The sequence below is a fragment of the Pseudophryne corroboree genome, chromosome 8 (genome assembly GCF_028390025.1).
Source record: "Pseudophryne corroboree isolate aPseCor3 chromosome 8, aPseCor3.hap2, whole genome shotgun sequence".
In the NCBI taxonomy this organism is placed as follows: Eukaryota; Metazoa; Chordata; class Amphibia; order Anura; family Myobatrachidae; genus Pseudophryne; species Pseudophryne corroboree.
This window is the reverse complement of record NC_086451.1, coordinates 19653878-19669901: the sequence shown is the minus strand read 5'-3', so window position 1 is coordinate 19669901 and position 16024 is coordinate 19653878. Positions and strand designations below refer to the sequence as shown.

The following is a 16024-nucleotide window of genomic DNA, read 5'->3' as shown; positions in this document are numbered from 1 at the left end:
GTTTCACCTCGAGGCCCTTGGTCATGGGAAAACTCTTCCCGCTCCGTCCAGGCCCGTTGATACATCTGTAAAGTGGCCGGGGCAAGCGAGGTTGCAGCTAAACCTGCTTATCCGGCATGATAACCTGCCAAACAGAAGAGGGGCAGGGCAAACCAAACGGATCAACCTCCGGAGCCAACCTACGAAACTGAACCCATTGACGCCTAGATAAGGCGTCGGCGATTGCGTTATCTACCCCGGGAACATGCCGTGGCTGAAACAACACATTGCGCTGCATGCAAATCAGCACCACTCGCACAAGTACCCGCAGCACTGGCAATGCCTTAGCTCGCTGATTATTAATGGCATGTGCCATGCCCAGGTTGTCGCACCTGAAAATGATGCGGCGATCGCTAAGCTGCTCGCCCCACACTTGCAAAGCCACTAATCTAGGGAACAACTCGAGCAGCAAGAGGTCCTTCGTGAGACCCCTCCGCTGCCAACTTGTAGGCCAAGGAGCAACACACCAGGAACCGTTCAGGTAACATCCGAAACCCGAAGATCTAGCGGCGTCAGTGAAAAGCTGCAGCTTGTTGACAAATGGGGCCAACCTAATCCTAACACCATTAAAATCCGCTAAAAATGCATCCCAGACAGACAGGTCTCTCCGTATCTCACAAGAAAGGCGGACAAAATTATGTGGCTTGGCAACCCCGGCCGTGGCCCGCTCAAGCTTGCGGCAAAATACCTTCCCTATTGCGCCTGCCGAAGGGACACCTTTAACCTACCGGTGCACAGAGCACTGGGTCCTGTGCAAACGAAAAGCTCCTGCAACAGTATCGATTTCAATACCCAAAAACAACAGGCATGTATGTGACCCTTTAGTCTTGTCCTCCGCCACCGGTACTCTGAAATGCCAGAAGAGAGCGCGCAAGGAAAAACAACAGTGCTGCAATGCATAGAACCCGCGGGCCCACACAATGAAAATCATTAACAGAGGACCCCAACGGGTAAGACAGATGCTGAATCTGCCAAAACCTGCCAGGAGCTTTCTTGGGAAGAACCCCCATAGGGGAGACAATCAAGTTCTCCAAAGGAGCTCATGAAAAGGGGTCCGCCATCCCCCCTGGCGTAACCTCCCACTCAACTTTTCCCCAAAGAACCTCAGGAAAAAGTCAAGCCGGCTGCAAATTTTTGGGGCAACTAGCAACCACCTCCCTTTCAACTGGCCAGCGAAAACGAAAATGAAATCCCGAAAACAAGAAATCGGCGTCATACCACTCTAACCATTTGGCCATGGCTGCCAAACGGACAGGGGTGGGCGCCCTATTTAGGGACATTGCTGCCTGCCTGCTTGGCGTTGTGCAACTACCGGGCTTGGAACCCCGCTTACCCGAGCGGAAGCAATTGGAAGTGGAATGCGCCCCATTACAATGCAAGCAGAGGTGTTGAAAATGACACCGCTGTCCCAGGGTGTCATAGACTCATGCGCTAAATGAATTTATCTAATGATGTTCAAATGTGACTTCGGCTGATCCTCCATATAGCAAGCCGCAAATCCGCAGAAACCTGCTAGCCAATTATCATACGACCGGAAGGCTTAAAACCCAATACCACCCTTCACCTTAGCCACGGGAAAACACTTCTTAGCCTTATCGGTGAGGGTGAACATGTTTACATAGTCATCCCTGCGTATCCGCTTCCGACAGCTATCACAAAGACCCCGCAGCACCTTCGTGTAATTGCAACGTACCACCCTGGCAAGTTGCGCCGCTTCCTAGCCCGACGTGCACTAGAGCACAAACTTCGCCACTTGCCATCTTTCCTGTGTGCTTCACGCCACGTGTAGTGCACCGCCCGCTTCTTTGCCCTAGTCGCGATACTGCCGGACGCCAACGACAGAGACGATGATGCAGTCGACGAAGATCTACCTGAAAAACGACTGGACATTGATGAACCCCGACTAGTAACAAATACTGCACTGGACTCACCATCCGACCCAGGGGGATCACCCTGTGTTTACCCAGACACTGACGAATGAAGCACAACCACCTCGGCATTCCCGCTGGCATTGCTCGAACCACCTGCAACAGAGGAGAGAAACACCAGAGCCGAAGCACCGCTTGCAGAAAACAAGGGGTTAGACAAAGCAGCAGAACCCACAGCAGTCGAGTCCACCTCAGAACCAAGCACCGCCGCAGCCACACCAATGTCTTGGCAGGCCCTAAGTAACCGTAACTGAGCCACGGCCTCTCCTGCAGCACCGGTCCAAGGGGCCGAGCCACCGGAGCTGACTGAAACATACTGCCCATCCGGAGCCATGGCTGCCACTATTGGAGACAGAGCGGAGGCCACCGCCGCCATGGCCGATGCCAACGCAGAGGGGTCAACACCAGAGACTGGTGTAAAAACCACGGCCCCCGACGCCACCCCCCTAGAGTCAACTGCAATGTGAGCCCTGCCGCCAACATCCCGGATGCTAGCTTGCCTATCTGCCAGCCTGTCCCACACACAGCTGAGGCAACAGCCGGCTCAGTCCCTGCAGACCCCGCATCCTGGGCAGAGGAATCAGCAGGCTCTCTCCCTGCTAAGCCCCGCCTGCGACTTCCATGTGACTGCCCCCCACTGAAATGGAAGCCAACAGGAGTGGACCCCCCTCCTTGTTGCTGAGGCACGCTGCCACCCACAATAAGGGCGGCAGCACCCGTCTCAAGGCTGTGCACATCAGTATTTTCCAGCCAGCCGGGAACAGCACCCTGCACCGGCGGGGAAGAGAGAGGTGGCCTTATGTTAGCAGCCGCCCGGCCACGCGCTCCCGCTGCACCCGCCGCCATTGAGGGCTGAGCGTGAGTGGGCTGTAGACCCACCGCGTCAGCCCTCCTCCGACCACCCCCACCAGACTGCGGGAGCCTCCCGAAGCAGCCGCAGCCGGAGGGGACTGCGAACGAGCGGGCCGTGGACCCGCCGAACCAGACCCCCGCTGTGCACCCCTTCCCCCTCCATGTACTGAGCACCCAGATAGGGGAGCCACACGCAGCGATGAGGAACCAGCAGAGGCAGGAGTCCACTGTGCAGAGCGTCCCCGTCGGCCCTCAGCTCATGTCACCGTGGAGGATGAGAGCCTTTCCAGACAGTGAGGCCTCACCTCGGATTGAGGTAAATTGGAGCTTCTCGCATGGCCAAGCCATCTTCATGCTAGGCTCATGCCTCCTTTTCGGGTGCACGCCTTCGGAGCACGCGGTGTGACTATTTGCCACACTAGGTGTCACTGACCCCGGTGCAACCACTGTGTCAAGGTGTACCTACTGTATACAGTAGACTGCATGATTCACAACTGTTGCCAAGTCTAAACTTCAGATCCTACTTTGCGTATAATATGTATGAGGCGATAGTCTGTCTTATTGGAGACCCGAATCTTTATTGGAGTACTGTAAGTCTCTGAGCGTCAGTAAATATTATCTATTACTCCATCAGTTGCCACTGGCTAACTTGGTGACTACAGACCCATATTTGAGTAGGATAAGGTGGGCTGGACATACCTTGCCGGTTGCCGCTATACTAAGAGGGCCGGCTGCCGGCGGTTATACTTTGGTTTCCTCCACTGACTAATGTTCACCTTATAATCTGAGTAAGGAACCCTGTTAATACACTGATGTGAAGGATTAGTGTCCTTTGACAGCTTGGTATACAGTGGTCCGGGCCACAAAAATTAACACTGGTCAAGTGTGTTCCCTCAGGGGACCAAACAGGAACAGCCTTACCCTCCTGTGTCTCTCGCCTCCCCCCTTCCCCTCCCCCAGTGTCTTTCTCTTTCTCCCTCACACCCCAAGTTGAGAGACATGTGGAGGGGTGAGGCTAAGAGACATAGATGGGGGGGGGGGGGGGGGGGGTGAGGCTTTGAGACACAGGACGGGGAATAAGACTGAAAGACATTGGGGGTAATGAGGCAGAGACATAGGGTGTGAGAGACAGAGGGGGAGGATGACGCAGAGAGGCATGGAGTTGCTGAGAGGCACAGGGGGTGAGGCTGAGAAACACAGGGTGAGGAATGAGGCTGAGAGGGGGGGTGGGGGGTGAGAGACATGTGGTGGGGGTGAGGTTAGAGACACGGGAGGTGAGAAAAGAGACAGGAGAGACACAGGGTGGGGGTGAGAGAGAGAGAGAAGGACACTGGGTGGGGGGCAAAGGTGAGAGACACATGGGGTAAGGCTGAGAGAACCAGGGGGTGGACAGATGAGGCCACTGACACAGGGATGGTGCTGGAGATACACAGGCAAGGATGAGACTGGAGACCATTTTTTCCCCTGACCGTGGGAGAGTTGAAGCTGGATGAGGAACTGACCTTTTCCGTAATGTAGATGATAAAATGAGGAGAAGCTGAATGTGACTGGGTCATAATACGAGGAGAGAAAGGAGACACATGAGAAGACAGACTTAGATAATGGAAGGAGCAGGGTCCTCCAGCAGCACCATGTAGTAATGTGAGCCTCCTGCTACACTGATGCGGGCACATGGTGTTGTCACATATACTGTACCATTGTGTACATTGAACCTATTTATTTGTTAATGATACATCTGGTAAAAAGAAAATGACAAAGTTAATTATCTCCCTCTCATTGCAGGCACCTGGGAGCTGCGGGTGGACCTACAAGACACTGAGGCTAAAAACTATTTTGCTAAATACAAATCTTTTAAAATGATGGGAGAATCTGAGAAATACAAATTGATACTCGGACGCTTTATGACTGGTAGCGCAGGTGAGGAACGGCAGTGTTATATAAAGGAACGGCAGTGTTATATAAAGGAATGGCAGTGTTATATATAGGAATGGCAGTGTTCTATAAAGGAATGGCAGTGTTCTATAAAGGAATGACAGTGTTATGTAAAGGAATGGCAGTGTTATATATAGGAATGGCAGTGTTCTACAAAGGAATGACAGTGTTATGTAAAGGAATGGCAGTGTTATATAAAGGAACGGCAGTGTTATATAAAGGAATGGCAGTGTTCTATAAAGGAATGCCAGTGTTATATAAAGGAACGGCAGTGTTATATATAGGAACGGCAGTGTTATATAAAGGAATGGCAGTGTTCTATAAAGGAATGGCAGTGTTCTATAAAGGAATGACAGCGTTATATAAAGGAACGGCAGTGTTATATATAGGAATGGCAGTGTTATATATAGGAATGTCAGTGTTATATATAGGAATGTCAGTGTTATATATAGGAATGGCAGTGTTATATAAAGGAATGGCAGTGTTATATAAAGGAATGGCAGTGTTCTATAAAGGAATGCCAGTGTTATATAAAGGAACGGCAGTGTTATATATAGGAACGGCAGTGTTATATAAAGGAATGGCAGTGTTCTATAAAGGAATGGCAGTGTTCTATAAAGGAATGACAGCGTTATATAAAGGAACGGCAGTGTTATATATAGGAATGGCAGTGTTATATATAGGAATGGCAGTGTTATATATAGGAATGGCAGTGTTCTATAAAGGAATGACAGTGTTATGTAAAGGAATGGCAGTGTTATATAAAGGAATGACAGTGTTATGTAAAGGAATGGCAGTGTTATATAAAGAAATGACAGTGTTATGTAAAGAAATGGCAGTGTTCTATAAAGGAATGACAGTGTTATGTAAAGGAATGGCAGTGTTATATAAAGGAACGGCAGTGTTATATAAAGGAATGGCAGTGTTCTATAAAGGAATGACAGTGTTATGTAAAGGAATGGCAGTGTTATATAAAGGAACGGCAGTGTTATATAAAGGAATGGCAGTGTTCTATAAAGGAATGACAGTGTTATGTAAAGGAATGGCAGTGTTATATAAAGGAACGGCAGTGTTATATAAAGGAATGGCAGTGTTCTATAAAGGAATGACAGTGTTATGTAAAGGAATGGCAGTGTTATATAAAGGAACGGCAGTGTTATATAAAGGAATGGCAGTGTTCTATAAAGGAATGACAGTGTTATGTAAAGGAATGGCAGTGTTCTATAAAGGAATGACAGTGTTATGTAAAGGAATGGCAGTGTTATATAAAGGAATGACAGTGTTATGTAAAGAAATGGCAGTGTTCTATAAAGGAATGACAGTGTTATGTAAAGGAATGGCAGTGTTATATAAAGGAACGGCAGTGTTATATAAAGGAATGGCAGTGTTCTATAAAGGAATGACAGTGTTATGTAAAGGAATGGCAGTGTTATATAAAGGAACGGCAGTGTTATATAAAGGAATGGCAGTGTTCTATAAAGGAATGACAGTGTTATGTAAAGGAATGGCAGTGTTATATAAAGGAACGGCAGTGTTATATAAAGGAATGGCAGTGTTCTATAAAGGAATGACAGTGTTATGTAAAGGAATGGCAGTGTTATATAAAGGAACGGCAGTGTTATATAAAGGAATGGCAGTGTTATATAAATAAATAGCAGTGTTATATAAAGGAATGGCAGTGTTCTATAAAGGAATGACAGTGTTATATAAAGGAACGGCAGTGTTATATAAAGGAATGGCAGTGTTATATAAAGGAATGGCAGTGTTATATAAAGGAACTGCAGTGTTATATAAAGGAATGGCAGTGTTATATAAAGGAATGACAGTGTTATATATAGGAATGGCAGTGTTCTATAAAGGAATGACAGTGTTATATAAAGGAACGGCAGTGTTATATAAAGGAATGGCAGTGTTATATAAAGGAACGGCAGTGTTATATAAAGGAATGGCAGTGTTATATAAAGGAACGGCAGTGTTATATAAAGGAATGACAGTGTTATATATAGGAATGGCAGTGTTCTATAAAGGAATGACAGTGTTTTATAAAGGAATGGCAGTGTTATATAAAGGAATGGCAGTGTTATATAAAGGAATGGCAGTGTTCTATAAAGGAATGGCAGTGTTCTATAAAGGAATGACAGTGTTATATAAAGGAACGGCAGTGTTATATATAGGAATGGCAGTGTTATATATAGGAATGGCAGTGTTATAAAGGAACGGCAGTGTTATATAAAGGAATGGCAGTGTTATATAAAGGAACAGCAGTGTTATATAAAGGAATGGCAGTATTATATATAGGAATGGCAATGTTATATAAAGGATCGGCAGTGTTATATAAAGGATCGGCAGTGTTATATAAAGGAACGACAGTGTTATATAAAGGAACAGCCATGTTAAATAAAGGGATGACTGTGGTGGAAAATTTATGAAAGTGTTAAATAAAGGAAAATATCTGATTGGCTCCCATGGTGGAGGGTAAACACATGAGCAGATCTGGATGGATCCCATGGTGTGGTGTAATACATAAGTAGATATCGTTTGCTCCCATGGAGACATGGAACACATGAGTAGATCTTATTGCCTTCCATGGTAGGGTATAACACATGAGTAGATCTGATTGATTGATTGATTGATTGATTGATTGATTGATTGATTGATTAGTATAGTAAGTTTATACCACATTTGACCAACATAATTTTGGGTGTGGGCCAAATTAATTATTTGTTGTTTATGTCATCATCTTGATAACATGTGTTCAGTCACTGGACACCTGTAGTATATGTGTGTTTGGGTATAGCACTTCATAAGCCAATCATGGTCCTTCAATGCGGCCCTTTATTTTGGGGGGAACAGCCACATTTTACCAGATCTTTATGACCACAGCCTCAGCATATCGTAATCTGGTTTTGAGGACTACGGGCCAGCTGGAGACCTTGAAGCATCAGTTATTGACACTGTATTAAGTGGATCTAGATGCCGGGTTCCTATGTGAAATGACTTGTCTACAAGGGGCCCAGTTAGCACAGTGGGAAGGTCACCAGCACCTCTGAAGTCCCCGATTATCAGATTGTTTTGGATTGCAGGTCTGTGTCGGCTAGAACGTGCAGCAATTTGGGGCCAAAGTGGCCTATAATATAATATGGGCTATCCAAGTCTCTGCATGTGGAGGTAGCTGTAGCTCTAGATAGTCAGAGTTTCAGTTGTCTCCACCTTACAGAAGGTTCCTCTGTTTCTAATCCAATGGCTGGAATTGTAAGGTAGAGGTCACTGCACACTGAAATACAGCCTAGACTCGTCATCATCTTCTTCATCATCATCATCATCATCATCATCATTAATGTCAGTGAGTGCAACTTAAACATAAAACTAATGACACTCACATATAAATGTGAAACACATAACAGGTACATACAATGCAGACACAGGTGGTGCAGACATGAGACATAGGGCAGAGAGAGCCGGGCTCATCGCCTATATTGGCCAATTGGCTTTGTACATCCCCATGGCCAGTGCAACCACAATGCCTGTTAGTGATGCTATAATATCACTTCATGATCATTGGTGGATTTTCCACTAGGCACGAGCCTAGGGACGAAATTTTCCAGGGGGCGGCACACCAGCCTGATGAAGCCCAGTGATACTTTTTGTTGTTGTCATTATGACTTTTTTTTTTTTTTTTTTAGATTTTATTTTGCGAGTGACGGGAGCGGGACAATGGGCAGGAGGAATTTATGGTCCGGGAGGTGGTGGTGGGTCAAAGTTGGGGCTGTCGAGCCATCCAGATTGGCCCTAAAATGAAGGGGGCAGTGACGTGATGGGGATGACAAATAATGTGCCTAGGGGTGTCCTGACCCCTATATTCGCCCCTGTTCATGATCACTATAGGCATAGAAGGTGGCGGCTATCGCCCTCAGTGTGATGTCACTTTACAGCGGCTGTAAGAGACCTTCGGGGAAGATGTATCAAGACTTGGTAATACATAACGTGGAGAGGTTGTCCAAAGCAGCCAATCAGCAGCCAATTAGCTTCTACCTGAAAATTATCTAGCACAGTCTTTAAAATTACAGAATCTGATTGGTTGCTATGAACAACTTCTCTTGATCTCTCTTCAAGGCTTGATACATCTCCTCCTCTATGTCTTCCAGATTAGGCTTATTCTCATAAATACTGGTACAAGCGGGAACTGCGACACAGCGGGGGCACTTTTACACGCTCACTCATAACCCTGGTTGTGTTGTTGTTTAGGAGATTCTCTGACATATCATAATGAGATGATGTTCACCACGACAGACCAGGACAACGATCCATCATCCGGTAACTGCGCCCAGCAGCACAAGGGAGCCTGGTGGTACAAGGACTGTCAGTACTCAAACCTGAACGGACTGTACCTTCCTGGGACGCACACTACCTCTGGTGAAGGCATTAACTGGAAAACTGGCCAAGGGCAAAATTACTCCTACAGACAGTCTGAGATGAAGATTAGACCGCTGTGATGACGCAGAGAGACGCTTCCTACAATGACGCTGATTGTATGTGACATATAACTGCTGTGATTGGCTGTTACTGCGCTATAATGAGAATAAATCATACACGCATCTATATAAGTGTCCTTGTATGTACTGTAACATCCTGGTACTCAGCGCTTCCGGTGATGTCACTGTTACCCATATCCGGGCATCGCGGCCCTACACTGTCACAGCTTACTATTAGTGAGGTCATTGCTTCATAGAGCCCCCCATAAGAAACTGTTACCAACAAACATTCTTACTGCACATATCGATGACCGTATTTTGTTAGAGAAACCACATTAAGGGGCATATTTATTAAACTCATTTTGTGGAACATCTCCCCAAAAACACCCACAAAATATTGTGAGATTTATATTGTGAGTTTCTTTAGACGGCGCTAACCATTGTAGCGTATGGGCTACAGATCACACAACTCACCGGGAGAGGGATTAATCGGTCTGCTGACTGCGCAGTAGTGATCACTTTACCGTTACACATTGCAGGGACGGGATCTGAACCCCCATTGCTGGATGTGTTTTTCCATACATCCTGGCTGTACATAATTTCTTGTTGCTGCGATAAGAAATGATAATTGTCAGGTCTAATAATCGGTAATTAATAAATTGGCCCCATAGTATAACAAGTACGGAGTATGTGTTAGGATTCACCAGGAGGACACCACTATACTCGGAGAGCGCCACCAAAAAACAGGATTGAGGTGCACTGTAGTCCTAATCTGATGTACAGGAGACATCCAGTCAGCTTTATGTATTTCCATCAAGGTTGGCAATCAGATGGTTTATAGGCCCTCATTCCGAGTTGATCGTTCGCTAGCTGCTTTTAGCAGCATTGCTCACGCTAGGCCGCCGACCTCTGGGAGTGTATCTTATCTTAGCAGAAGTGTGACCGAAAGGTTAGCAGAACTGCTCAAAAATATTTCATGCAGTTTCTGAGCGGCTCCAGACCTACTCCTAGATTGCGATCACCTCAGTCAGTTTAGTTCCTGCTTTGATGTCACAAACACGCCCTGCGTTCGGCCAGCCACTCCCCCGCTTCCCCAGGCACGCCTGTGTTTTCACCTGTCACGCCTGCGTTTTTTAGCACACTCCCGGAAAACGGTCAGTTACCTCCCAGAAACACCCACTTCCTGTCAATCACTCAACGATCAGCAGTGCGACTGAAAAGCGTCGCTAGACCTTGTGTAAAACTGCCTACTTTTGTGTGAAAGTACTTCGCGCGTGCGCACTGCGGCCCATACGCATGTGCAGAAATGACGATATTTTTTGCCTGATCGCCGCGCTGCGACCGAAAGCAGCTAGCGAACAACTCGGAATGAGGGCCATAGTCAGGGCTGTTTCTAGCCAATTTTGCTCCAATTGTGAGCAGTTAAAAAATGCCCCTTCCCGAACATAAAAAAAAAACCTATTTTGGGGGTGGATTCGCTAAAATGGGCGTGGCCTCACAGGAGAAGACTACCTTACACCCCAGTCTTTGACCCTGCAACAACAGACCACTTGGCCACCACAGGAAAATAATAAAAACATTCCACCTTATTAAGCCCCACACAGTAATGCCCCCTGCACCATATTATACCACACACTGCAATACCCGTGATACATTATGCTCTACAGTAAAGCTTCTAATTACTTTTAAATTACCTGCTCGTTGCCAGGGGTTTCATGCGCTGGGTGTCATGCTCGTTGCCAGGGGGTTTCATGCACTGGGTGTCATGCTCGTTGCAAGGGATTTTATGCACTGGGTATCATGCTCGATTCCTGTTTGTGAACAATGTCCTCTTGATTGTTTCCAATCTGAAAATCTCCTTCGCAGCCTTGTAAATCCTGCTTAACCAATATAGCAAACCCTCCCTATATAAACGTAAGGTTCCATCTGATGCAGTGAGTGTAGGAGGCACTTCTCCATGCTTGCAAATATAGTGGTGGATGCTCAATTAGCTAAGTGATATTATTCAGGTGCTTGAAAGGGAGGGGTATTTCTAAGCTAGAAAAAAAAAAACATTTTGCTTCCCCCATCACCCTGAATGATAGCAGTAACAAGATTTAAATCCCATACAATATCTTAGAATTCAGAGATCTCGGTTACATATATCTGCGTAAATGTATATGTAAGCCCCCAAGCTGCGTCAAGGCCTCTCTGTATATATATTGTGGGTCCGTAGCGCTATATCTAGGTGTAAGGCGTGGCACCCAAAAAAAATCAGCATAAGCCAGACAGCCCAGGGCAGCATACCAGTGAAAAAACTATAATGTTAATAGATTAGTGTTTAAGAAGCCGAAGCTATAGAGAAAGTGGTACAAAAATCAGATGTAATTAAAATAAGAAATAGTGTTAAGGAAATTAGTATGTGATAAGTGTTAATTTAAGGGTATGCCACACTAAAGCCATCCAGATCCGCCAATTCAGGGGCACCACATCCCACACCACCACAACCCCAAAGGGTGTATTTGGGAGAAAGAGACGGAGATATTTTTTTCAGGTTTTATTGATATTAGTAGGGTATTGGCTTCATCCTTGCTTTTGAGAGTGGTGGCAATGAGTGCTAATAGCAGAGGTAAACTAGCCATAGAAGTGTAAGACAGTGATATGGGTAATGAGTAGGGATGAGCGGGTTCGGTTCCTCGGAATCCGAACCCGCCCGAACTTCATGTTTTTTTACACGGGTCCGAGCGACTCGGATCTTCCCGCCTTGCTCGGTTAACCCGAGCGCGCCCGAACGTCATCATCCCGCTGTCGGATTCTCGCGAGGCTCGGATTCTATCGCGAGACTCGGATTCTATATAAAGAGCCGCGCGTCGCCGCCATTTTCACACGTGCATTGAGATTCATAGGGAGAGGACGTGGCTGGCGTCCTCTCCGTTTATAGAGAAGAGAGTGAGACAGTAGAGAGAGACACAGTAGTAATTTTGGGGAGCATTAGGAGGAGTACTAGTTACTTGCTGAAGTGATAGATAGTGTGACTGTATATTATCTGACTTGTGGGGGAGACACTGACAGTGGGGAGCAGTTAGAGTCTGAGAGCAGGACTCAGGAGTACATATAACGTACAGTGCACACTTTTGCTGCCAGAGTGCCACACTGCCATTTTGACCACACTGACCACCAGTATAATATATATTGTGATTGTCTGCTTAGGAGTACTACTTGCAAGTTGCTGATAGTGTGACCAGTGACCTGACCACCAGTCACCACCAGTTTAATATATATATATATATATATATATATATAATTGTATATAATATATATATATATAATATTGTATACCACCTACCCGTGGTTTTTTTTTTTTCTTTCTTCTTTATACATACTACTATAGTAGCTTACTGTAGCAGTCTGCGGTGCTGCTGAGCTGACTGTGTCCAGCAGGTCCGTCATCAGTCATTACATAAAAATATATATACCTGTCCGGCTGCAGTACTAGTGATATTATATATATATATATTGATTTCATCTCATTATCATCCAGTCTATATTAGCAGCAGACACAGTACGGTAGTCCACGGCTGTAGCTACCTCTGTGTCGGCAGTCGCTGGTCCATCCATAATTGTATACCACCTACCCGTGGTTTTTTTTTTTTTTTTCTTCTTTATACATACTACTATAGTAGCTTACTGTAGCAGTCTGCGGTGCTGCTGAGCTGACAGTGTCCAGCAGGTCCGTCATCAGTCATTACATAATAAATATATATACCTGTCCGGCTGCAGTACTAGTGATATTATATATATATATATATTGATTTCATCTCATTATCATCCAGTCTATATTAGCAGCAGACACAGTACGGTAGTCCACGGCTGTAGCTACCTCTGTGTCGGCAGTCGCTGGTCCATCCATAATTGTATACCACCTACCCGTGTTTTTTTTTTTTTTTTTCTTTCTTCTTCTTTATACATACTACTATAGTAGCTTACTGTAGCAGTCTGCGGTGCTGCTGAGCTGACAGTGTCCAGCAGGTCCGTCATCAGTCATTACATGTTTTTTGGAAGGGCCATCCTGCGTGACACTGCAGTGCCACTCCTAGATGGGCCAGGTGTTTGTGTCGGCCACTAGGGTCGCTTAGCTTACTCACACAGCTACCTCATTGCGCCTCTTTTTTTCTTCTTTGCGTCATGTGCTGTTTGGGGAGTGTTTTTTGGAAGGGCCATCCTGCGTGACACTGCAGTGCCACTCCTAGATGGGCCAGGTGTTTGTGTCGGCCACTAGGGTCGCTTAGCTTAGTCATCCAGCGACCTCGGTGCAAATTTTAGGACTAAAAATAATATTGTGAGGTATTCAGAATAGACTGAAAATGAGTGGAAATTATGGTTTTTGAGGTTAATAATACTTTGGGATCAAAATGACCCCCAAATTCTATGATTTAAGCTGTTTTTTAGGGTTTTTTGAAAAAAACACCCGAATCCAAAACACACCCGAATCCGACAAAAAAAATTCGGTGAGGTTTTGCCAAAACGCGGTCGAACCCAAAACACGGCCGCGGAACCGAACCCAAAACCAAAACACAAAACCCGAAAAATTGCAAGTGCACATCCCTAGTAATGAGGTAGGTGAAACTATGGACGTATTGAGTGTCAGAACCCCTACCATCAGACGTTCCCTCTGTGGTACTGGGTGAGGACTAGTGACCGGACTAGTGATTTAAATAATCAGGGGTAAGGGAAATGTGATGAATGAGATTGTGGAACCGGCTGTAGCATGGTGCAGGAAAGTTGACAGGTACTGGTGCCTAGTGCCGTTGCGCTGTACCTTTTTGCGGCCAACTATGATCGGAGGGCCCCTCTCTTGTAGGTCTCCGGTGATATACTGTACTCACCACTCTTCCGACTTCTGGTGGTGTTAGGGGGTGGCGGCAGTGCTGTGGGAGTGAGCGCAAGCCAGGCTTGGGCTATGTTCAGTACCCCTCAGGAGCTAATGGTGTCCTGTCAGCAGAAGCAGAGCCATGAAACTTAATAAGAAGTTTGTTCCTACTTCCTCCCCTAAGTCCAACGAAGCAGGGAAGCTGTTGCCAGCAGCTTCCCTGTAAAATAAAAAAAAGAATAAAGTATTTTCCAGTAGAACTCTGTAGAGCTCCACTAGCGTGCGTCCAGTCTCACCGGGCACATTTTCTAAATTGAGGTTTGGAGGAGGAGCATAGAGGGAGGAGCCATTTCACACTGTATAAAAAAGTCTTAAAGTGCCGAAGGCTCCTGCGGACCCGTTTATACCCCATGGTACTAAATGGACCCCAGCATCCTCTGGGATGTTAGAGAAATGTAAATGGAGAAGTAAAGGAGACAGGTACCTAAAGTGACAAATGGAGCCGTATTCTCAGATAGCGAGTGGAACGAGTAGCTAGCTACTAGCTGGGAGCCAAGTGGGCTGACCCTGAGGAAGTGATGGAGGGGACCAGGTTAGGTGGGTCCACCCTTAGAAAAGGAACATTGGGTAGGGGGGTAGATTGTAGTTCTGCTCCTCCAAAGTGTAAATGGAAATTAAAAGTCTTACTAGACAGAGATAGAGAGTGTGGTGGTAAATGGGGAAGCCACAGGTGTGGCAGTGAATAGAGGTAGATAGAGTATAAAGGGGGTACTCATGGAGCGATATTCTAAGCAATCTGACTAGATTGCTTAGAATTTCAGCATGATCGCTCCGTGTGTACCCCCTACAGCGATAGCGATGCGCAGCCCCGCGCATCGCTATAGCTGGTGCTAGATTGGCCTGCATGCACGCCAATCTAGCGGGTCGCTCACTGTGCTGAGCGGCGGGAGAGATGCGTGCTGAGCGGCGGGAGAGATGCGCGCTGAGCGGCGGGAGAGATGCGTGCTGAGCGGCGGGAGAGATGAGTGCTGAGCGGCGGGAGAGATGAGTGCTGAGTGGCGGGAGAGATGCGTGCTGAGCGGCGGGAGAGATGAGTGCTGAGCGGCGGGAGAGATGAGTGCTGAGCGGCGGGAGAGATGCGTGCTGAGTGGCGGGAGAGATGCGTGCTGAGCGGCGGGAGAGATGAGTGCTGAGCGGCGGGAGAGATGAGTGCTGAGCGGCGGGAGAGATGTGTGCTGAGCGGCGGGAGAGATGAGTGCTGAGTGGCGGGAGAGATGCGTGCTGAGCGGCGGGAGAGATGCGTGCTGAGCGGCGGGAGAGATGCGGGAGAGATGCGTGCTGAGCGGCGGGAGAGATGAGTGCTGAGTGGCGGGAGAGATGCGTGCTGAGCGGCGGGAGAGATGCGTGCTGAGCGGCGGGAGAGATGCGTGCTGAGCGGCGGGAGAGATGCGTGCTGAGCGGCGGGAGAGATGCGTGCTGAGCGGCGGGAGAGATGCGTGCTGAGCGGCGGGAGAGATGTGTGCCGAGCGGCGGGAGAGATGTGTGCTGAGCGGCGGGAGAGATGCGTGCTGAGCGGCGGGAGAGATGCGTGCTGAGCGGCGGGAGAGATGCGTGCTGAGCGGCGGGAGAGATGCGTGCTGAGCGGCGGGAGAGATTCGTGCTGAGCGGCGGGAGAGATGCGTGCTGAGCGGCGGGAGAGATGTGTGCTGAGCGGTTCGCAGACACACGTGTTTCAGAGTAAAAAGAGGAGAATGTTTACAATGGTGATAGTAGTAGCTAGTAAGGGCTGAGTGGAATGATGATCTGGAATATAATCGTATTATACCCAGATCATCAGGGGGAGAAATGTAACCCTAATTAGGGGTTAAACATATATATGTGAACAGAAATAGGTAAAAGTGAGGTAACTTTATATGTATGATTTTAATTTATATATTTACACTTTATATTGT

General features: G+C 47.1%; 1 protein-coding gene across 3 annotated transcripts in view; it reads left to right on the top strand.

The window, feature by feature from the left end:
* LOC134948168 (ficolin-2-like) overlaps window positions 1-16024 on the top strand; it is a 625934-nt gene that overhangs the window by 410713 nt on the left and 199197 nt on the right. Inside the window, exon 13 of one of the 3 annotated variants that reach the window (XM_063935995.1) lies at window positions 8997-9340. The exons of the other annotated variants lie outside the window; for them this stretch is intronic. Within the exon in view, the coding sequence (XP_063792065.1) occupies window positions 8997-9244 (248 nt within the window). The 3' untranslated portion in view covers window positions 9245-9340. Of the gene's footprint in view, window positions 1-8996; window positions 9341-16024 lie in introns of those variants that run through there. 3 annotated transcript variants of the gene reach the window in all.